Consider the following 8139-nt stretch of genomic DNA (forward strand, 5'->3'; position numbering starts at 1 on the left):
ATCAATCAAGCCAAAAGAATTTTTGGGTCGATCCAAATTGAGACTTAGAATTGAAGAAAAAATCTGGAAATTAAAGTAAACTCAAGGTCTCAATCTTTAAGGAGAAGGCAGTATACTTTTGAACATTTTTTTTCAGCTCTGGCTCATAATGTGCCGGCCTGACAGAAGTTATGCCAAACTTTTGACATCTATCAACATTGACACTGAAAAGGTAAAGTTTTTACAGTCACTGCAAAGTCTCCCGCCAAATAAGCAGAGGCGTCGATCCTGGGTATTCGGGGGGGGGGGGGGGGCGATCGCCCCACCAATGAAAATATTGGGGGGGGCAAACATATCATTTTGCCCCCCCCCCAATAATTCCGGATATGCATTATAAGAAAAACAAGATTGTAATGTTCAGCAAGCGAGATGGAGATACACAACTCGTTCTTTATTTAAAATCGTGCTCAAAATGTCCGCTTTTCAGATTGGAATATAAAAATTTTCAGCTCGCGCTTCGCGCTCGCATCATTTCTGTAGCAAAAACCCATACTTTTCATGATTAAATAGGTGAATGTTAATGTCCCGTTTTCAGTTCTAAGCCTCAAAAGAACTCCTGCTCAGATTAGCAATCAGGCTTGGATATATAGGCCTAATTATAATATCTTGTTCTTTATCAAAACGTCCATTAAACTGTCATTTTTTCAGATCGAAATATCAAAATTTTCAGCTCGCGCTTCGCGCTCGCATCTATTCTTCTTTTAGATACACATCTTAATCATTGGTACCAGAAATGCTTAGAATATCAAGTTTTCAGGTTACAATATAAAGAAATTTCAGCTCACTCTCGGCACTCTTTTATTATGTATCCTCCTTATGAGTTACTACAAACAGTCCTAAACAGGCACGCTTTTCCTGTCAGTATACTAAACAAAATTAGCTCGCGCTTCGCGCTCGCATCAATTTGTTGGTTAGATACGTGTCTGTGTCTCATGAGTCATATATATATATATATATATATATATATATATATATATATACACACACACACACACACACACACACTATATATATATATATATATATATATATATATATATATATATATACATATATATATATATATATATATATATAGGCCTACATATTATATGTGTGTGTGGGTGGGTGTTTTGTACGATCGAGCGCCTTTGGCTTTGGAACGTTAATGATTTTGCCCCCCCCCCCCAATCTGAAAAACGGATCGACGCCCCTGCTTATAAGTAACCCCTTAAGTAACCCGATTAACATATTAATAGCCCAATAATCTCAAATGTCGTCAATGCATCTCTGATTGGATGACAGAAAAGTTCCATCTAAGGCCTACTTGTGCATAAGACCATGGACCTAGTAGGTCCATGATAAGACAACTCCAAGTGAGCGTTTCATCAACATTTTTGTCCCACAAGTTGTCCCTGACAGTTCCTTAATTTTTGATTGGCTGAGAGGCACTGTTTTAATATACAATCGGATAAAATAGGACTTGTCGGATAAAACGTCTGACAAAATCCTTTCATGAAATGCTCCCCAGGAAATTATCATCCAGCAATTAACGTGATAGTTCGACGAGCGTGGTGAGCAAAATAATGGACACTGTGGTGAGAGAAGAAATAGTGCAGCATATCCTGAGCAAATATCCCAGCTAAAAACCATATGCTTTGCTGTCAGGGATGGATAGAAATGATCTGTTGTCATGCAAAGTACCAGCATCTCCGCAAAGGAAGATCTTGTTAATCTCAATTACTTCTCGAAGTGATGGAAAATTAATTGCAGTAACATTTGGATAATGATGGTATAATGTCGATATTACTAAATAATTTTAATAATAATAATAATAATAACGTTTTATTTAACCAGGGTAGCCAATTCAACTGCTCTACCAGCGGGCCCTGTATATAACATAATTATTACCCTTTTCCAATCTAATTGCTGAGCGCCTAAGAAGGCAGAAGGTCCCATTCTAAGTCTTTGGTATGACTCGGCCGAGGATCGAACCCACGACCTCCTGTTCATGAGGCGGACGCTCTACCATTGAATTCTTAGAAAATGAGTGATAATTACATTATACGTTTTGAAATTTTACAATTTTTTTATAACCTGTATTATAGAAGGTCTATTTCTGTGTTTATATTGTTCTGTAGCTGGATATTGGTTGGTAACCAACTAACCAATATCTGTTTTATTTTATTCACACATTGAATGCAGGATATGTGTGAATGAAGTACTCCACACTATAAGCCTACGTTGGTATATTACACTCTAAAAACAAATCAGTCAAAAACGACTAGTTAATAGGGTCAGCTGGGTGCAACTGTTATTCTAGTCATATTTTACTATTTTCTAGTCATATTTTACTAGAATAGATTTATTTCTGACTAGAATATATGTCAGAAATGTGAATATCAGTGATTGCCATATCAGTTGCTCCCAGCTGACTACTGGTCTACTCGATTTGACTGATTTGTTTTAAGAGTGTATAGTAAGTATATATTTAGCTGCATTTTGCTTCATTTATTATCATCATCATCGGTGAAATTTCTGTAATTTAGTACAATATTTGTAGCAGTAGTTGACAGATCATCATTAGAGTTAGTGGCAGAATACAAGAATCACGGGCACTAGCGTACCTATAAGGAACTGGGTTACGCCTTGAGGAGGGGGGGCAGTCTGCCCCTGACGAGCCACCACCCTGCCCCCTGACGAGCTTGAAAGACCTTTTTTGCCCCCCCCCCCCGACGAGCTTGAAGACATTTTTTTTTTGCTTGTCAAGTCAATTTTTTTCTGGTACGAAATCTTTTATTTGTTTATTTGTGATTGAAAACTTTTTTTTTTGCTTGTCAATTATTTTTTCATTGATAACTTTTTTTTTGCTTGTCAAATATTTTGGCGGACGGTTTTGCCCCCCCCCCCGTGGAAAATACTATAGGTACGCCACTGACCACGGGTAATGAGAGTATAGGTTATGAAAGGAAACGAAGCATGGCTCTCAAAAAATAATAAAAGGCAGTCACACTCCTCGCCAGTGCCCATTGTGTGACAAAAAAAAAAGTCCGTTGAATTCTCTCATTTTGGCTAAGTTTCAATACTTTTATAGCATGGGATGCTAAAGCAGCATGCCGTTAACGATTATTGACACTATTAGCACTTTATTCTAGTTAACTGGTATCAGTGTACTTGCATGTTTAGTGTTCATACTGCGTCAAAAGGGATAACTAACCTAAGAAATTTGAACTTTGCTCCATTATCAGCTTATATTGTCACGATAGTGGCAATCTTCGTAAATCACAATCAGTAAGAACAAAGTATACTACTACACGTGACTGTATACCTTAGTAGACATCCAAAACATAATTCATAATATAATGCAACTGAGGTAAATGGTCTGTCCCATTTGGAATTTGGGTAAACTTTATGCTTAAATGAAAAATCTTAGATGTTACTTAGACTGCCATTAATCTTCCTATACGTCCTGGTTTAGGTGATATCATATATTTTTGTTCTTTTATGGAAATGTTTTAAATTACGTCGGGGGCCCGTGATACAAGCTTAAGCAATCATCGTATACAATTTTGCTACGACTGATTGCATTGACTACAATATACAATAAAAAAAATCATTAAAAAATCAAGCGTACGATCAATCTCCAAGCTTTGTGTTACGGGACCCGGAAAACGCAAAATAAAAAAATGTTCAAGTGTTGCGCTAAGTACTGTGAATCTGTTCTTACAATAGAAGTGTTTTAAATCACGTCGGGGGCCCGTGATACAAGCTTAAGCAATTATCGTACACAATTTTGCTACAACTGATTGCATTGACTACAATATAGAATTAATCGTTAACAAAATCAAGCGTACGATCAATAATCTTTGTGTTACAACACCCGGAAAACGCAAAATAAAAAGTGTTCAAGTGTTGCGCTAAGTACTATGAATCTGTTCTTAAAATAGAAGTTTGGTAATATGACGTAAACTGAATTGTTTTGGGTGATAAACTTGTTATCAGCAAGATCCGGGGTCGTCACGTCGCGACGGTAGATGGAATAAATTATAACGATTGGTTGCACTCCGCTCAGAGCTGCCTTGTTCGTGATTTCGGTAAGGAAGTAACATTATTTTCTCAAAACTATATCATAATAATCTCACTTTAGAAATCAGATAATGTAAAATTAAGTTTTACCCTATTCTTAGCATTTATTAAAGAAAGTTAACTAGTTTTTGGAACTTATTTCGTTAGTGTCCAATCCATCAAGTCGGTGATCTGATAACGATTGTCATTTCGTAGGAAAGGCCCATGATGTCCATCAACTCTACCACCATGGAAGACATCGCAGTAAAGAACGACGCCAGAAGCCCAGCAACAACATATTTAATTGCTCAAGGTGGCCATTATTATCCCCTCTACAACAACAATGATACCACGGGCAATTATCAGGCACAAGTCCAAGCAAGACCTTGCTGCCACGGAGGCTTAGAGCGAGCGCCACAATCCGCAAAGTATGATGAAATGGACTTGTACTCCCTCAAACCAAATGTCAAGGTGAGATGTGTAAATTATTTAAGTTTTAATCACCCCTTATCTCGACCAACTTTTGTCTCAGCAATTGTTCTTTGATTTTTTTTGTTCTAATAAACATTATTACTCATTTTGAAAGCTACAAACCTTTAATAATTTTAATGTACCACCGATAAAAAATAAACCCAAGTGCCTTATCGCTTTTCCCGAATTTCCGAAATAATATATATACTACAAATTTGTTACTGTAAATTGGTATTGGAAACTGAAATGTTAATTGAATTCAAAGACTAAAATGTTTTTGTTTTGCATCTACTCTCGTATACTTCAGGTTGATTTTGAAGAAACCTTTCAGGAGCCTCTTGGTTCAGAAAGTATCAGCGTGGTGTTTAACTACAACAAAGCCATCTTTAATTGGACTTCGGTGAGTTTTTTCCTTATAATATTATTAGTCAGAGAACAAGAGAGGGATGATGATAAATACAGACCAGATAAGTTAGCCATTTAAAGAGATAGTCCGGGCTGAAAAAAACAATATCTAAAATGAATAAAGTAAAATTCACAGAGCAAATTGCAGAAAATTTCATCAAAATCGGATGACAAAGTTATTCAAATTTAAATTTTATCAATATTTTGTGAAAACAGTTATGTGCACATCGTCATGAATATTCATTAGATGGGCTGATGATGTCACATCCCCACTTTCCTTTTTCTTATGTTATTACATGACATCACAAATCTTTCATTTTTTTCATATTTGTGTAAATGATGCGGTCCATAATGATGAAATAAGTTGCGGCAATAAATAACTAAACGCACTTAATCAGTTGCAATCCAATTGTTTTAGTTCTTGGTAGAAAAATCTTGAATAAACCTTATTTCATATAATAAAAAACAAAAAAAAGTGGGGATATGACTTCATCAACCCACCTAATGAATATTCATAAAAACATGCCTAGAACTGTTTCACCGGAATAATGCAAATTTTAATTTTCAATATCTTTGTTATTTGTTATCCGATTTTGATCAAATTTTCAGCATTTTGCTCTGTGAATTTTACTCTATTTATTGAGATGTAAATATTTCCCGCCAGGTCTATCCCTTTCAGTGAAACTAAATCAAACACAACACGGCACGTTTTCCTATATAAGGAGTTATCCATTTATGAATAACGGTTGAGCACTTTCTACTTTAGATATGAAGTGAGTTGGTCATTCATTTGTCTTGTAGAACATGCCATATTCTCAAAGACGATAAACGAAGAAAAAGGACCTTATTATTCTTTCATGCTTGTAATGTTTCAACGTATTTAATAAACCAAAGAAATCTTTTGATGTGAGCTTTCCACCGCCAATAGGAGGGGCGTCCCCCCCTGGATCCGCCTATGATACTTGTCAGGTTCCTTATAGCGTGGTCCGACTTGATTCTTAAAAGAAAATGTTAAATAGGCTCTGCATCTTCTCGAGTATAAAGACGTTAAAACTGCTTTGGCTCCTCAGGTTCGACAAATTAAATTTTCACTTTTTTTTTTCATCCAGAGGGGATTTTACATCTTCCTGTCGGCCCTACTTGGCCCCATCCTTGGCATAGCTTGGGGACTTGTCTTCGCTAGCATGAACTTCTTGCTTGTCTGGGTGGTCAATCCTACCCTTAAGGTCATCCTACAGGCTTGTAGGATCGTGGAGATGCTCTCAAGGGGCGTGGTCCGATCTTCTTTGGATCCCATCTTCCAGTCCTTCGGTCAGATGTTCACCTATCTCAGAGGAAACTTTTCGTTGACTGTCCCGGGCTTGGATAGATTGAGGATGAAGTGTGACCAAATGAGAGTGGCAACCACGTCGTCCGATTCTAACGTTTGAATTGGCGTCATCTAAAATACTACTCAATCTCCCTACAATAATTTATAGAGCATCTGAATCAGGGTTTTAGTCCTTCCATTGAATCAACAAATTACAATATAGCCCTACATAACAGAAATAGAACATTTGAACATTTACTTATATCCCAAACTCAAATTTTTGTTTGTATACTAGTCGTCTAAAGACTACTCAATTCCCCTACAACTTAGAAAGTCTGAATGAGTTTTACTCTTTTTATTTAATTAACAAATCAAAATATATTGTGCAGTTAGAAAATATTGGATATTGATTATTATATTATTATCCGAAACTATTTTTTTGTTTTTATGAGTCTTTCGTTTGTGTAATCTATGTCATAATTCCACCCAGGAGTGCCCCAAATTAAGGAAATCTGACCAAAATTTTCTTTCATGACAGAATTAGACAAAAATCGCGTCGTTTCTCTGTTTCTGTTAACTCCCGTAGGAACTCGGCAGGACAGCGCTCTGCTGGTAAACGCCAAAGATGGTACGTCTAGGTTAATCAGTCATAGTGGCTGACCTTATAGACGACAGAAATTACTTTATCTACTCGAAATGAACTGTCATTCATTTCTTATATTCATGCCAAAGTATACCTGGGAATGGGCATGATATCTCTAAATTAAGTTCAACGGTTTTCTTCAAATGGGCAGGATTACTTCTCGGAACAGGGCTTTTGTGGTCAACTTTTTATCGGGTCATTTTTCAGCATAAATCTTTGAAGGATCTTCAAAACAACTTCATTGGTTAGACGATTTACAGATTTTTGCATAAAAATTACTATATTTCTGATTTTTTTCCTGGGTGTAAGCAATTTTCTGTGTCCTCATGTATGATCCGATTCTCTAATTATATCTGTGCTTAGATATCATTATGAAAGGTCTGTTATATGTTTATACGCAATTCAACATCGGATGTTGAATTTAAATCTTAAAAGTTTTTTGTATTGATGAATTTCAATAAAAGAGGATAGAAAAATAAAATAATATAAAAGTGTTTGCTTGGGTGAGGATGAAAGGAAAAATGAATGTGCTACTGTTTGCGTGTGTGTTGTACTTATTCAAATGCTTCTTTGTGGTGGTTTGGGATGATGTGGCTGGAGGGAGTGTGTTCATGACAGCTCTATACATAATAATTGGTCACATCACATGTACATGTACATAGATGAACAATATGAAAATAATTTAGAGAGGGGAGGGGTGTGGCCTAGGGAGTTGAGATGGTGTATTTGTGTTTGATACAGTGATTGGATCGAATGACCCCTATAATAAGCTCTTATAAAATAAGGTGTTTTGTTAATTGCTAAAGCAGAATGAAATTACAATTAAATGAATAAAACAGAGGTACAGAAAAATGTAAAATAAAATACAGGCAATATACTTTAGTGAACTGCATGCAATAACAGGCTATTCAGCCTTCTATTGCAGTGTACACACATTGTGCAGTGCTTTTAGCAAATGATCGTCATGCGAATTGACGATTTTTTTTTACGAAGAAAATGAAACCAAGTCAATACAATAATTCAGAAAGTTTGTGAAGGAGTACAATGTCAATAAACAATACTTCTTATTTGCACCTTGCCTCATCACTCTCGTGACGCAAGTAAAGATAAAATATCACCCTTTGGACTAAAATATCCCGACAGTTCGTATTTGACTTTAGTTAGATATTGATTACCAGTGTCTGTCATTAGTAAATCACATGACAGTGCTATAAAGATCATGATCCTG

At 36.0% G+C, this 8139-nt stretch overlaps 1 protein-coding gene across 2 annotated transcripts; it reads left to right on the top strand.

Moving 5' to 3' along the window:
• The first annotated feature begins 4013 nt into the window (after window positions 1–4013).
• LOC121407666 (caveolin-1-like) lies at window positions 4014–7374 on the top strand. Of its 2 annotated transcripts, none has more exons than XM_041598847.1 (4): window positions 4014–4112; window positions 4300–4554; window positions 4862–4954; window positions 6069–7374. In XM_041598847.1, the coding sequence occupies exons 2-4, from the start codon at window positions 4309–4311 to the stop codon at window positions 6387–6389; spliced, it is 660 nt and encodes a 219-aa protein (XP_041454781.1). In that variant the 5' UTR covers window positions 4014–4112; window positions 4300–4308; the 3' UTR covers window positions 6390–7374. The 2 variants fall into 2 exon arrangements, with proteins under 2 accessions (XP_041454781.1, XP_041454782.1); XM_041598848.1 differs by having other exon boundaries at window positions 4022–4112; window positions 4305–4554.
• Window positions 7375–8139: the final 765 nt, after the last annotated feature.

This window comes from Lytechinus variegatus, chromosome 2 (genome assembly GCF_018143015.1).
Source record: "Lytechinus variegatus isolate NC3 chromosome 2, Lvar_3.0, whole genome shotgun sequence".
Classification (NCBI taxonomy): domain Eukaryota; kingdom Metazoa; phylum Echinodermata; class Echinoidea; order Temnopleuroida; family Toxopneustidae; genus Lytechinus; species Lytechinus variegatus.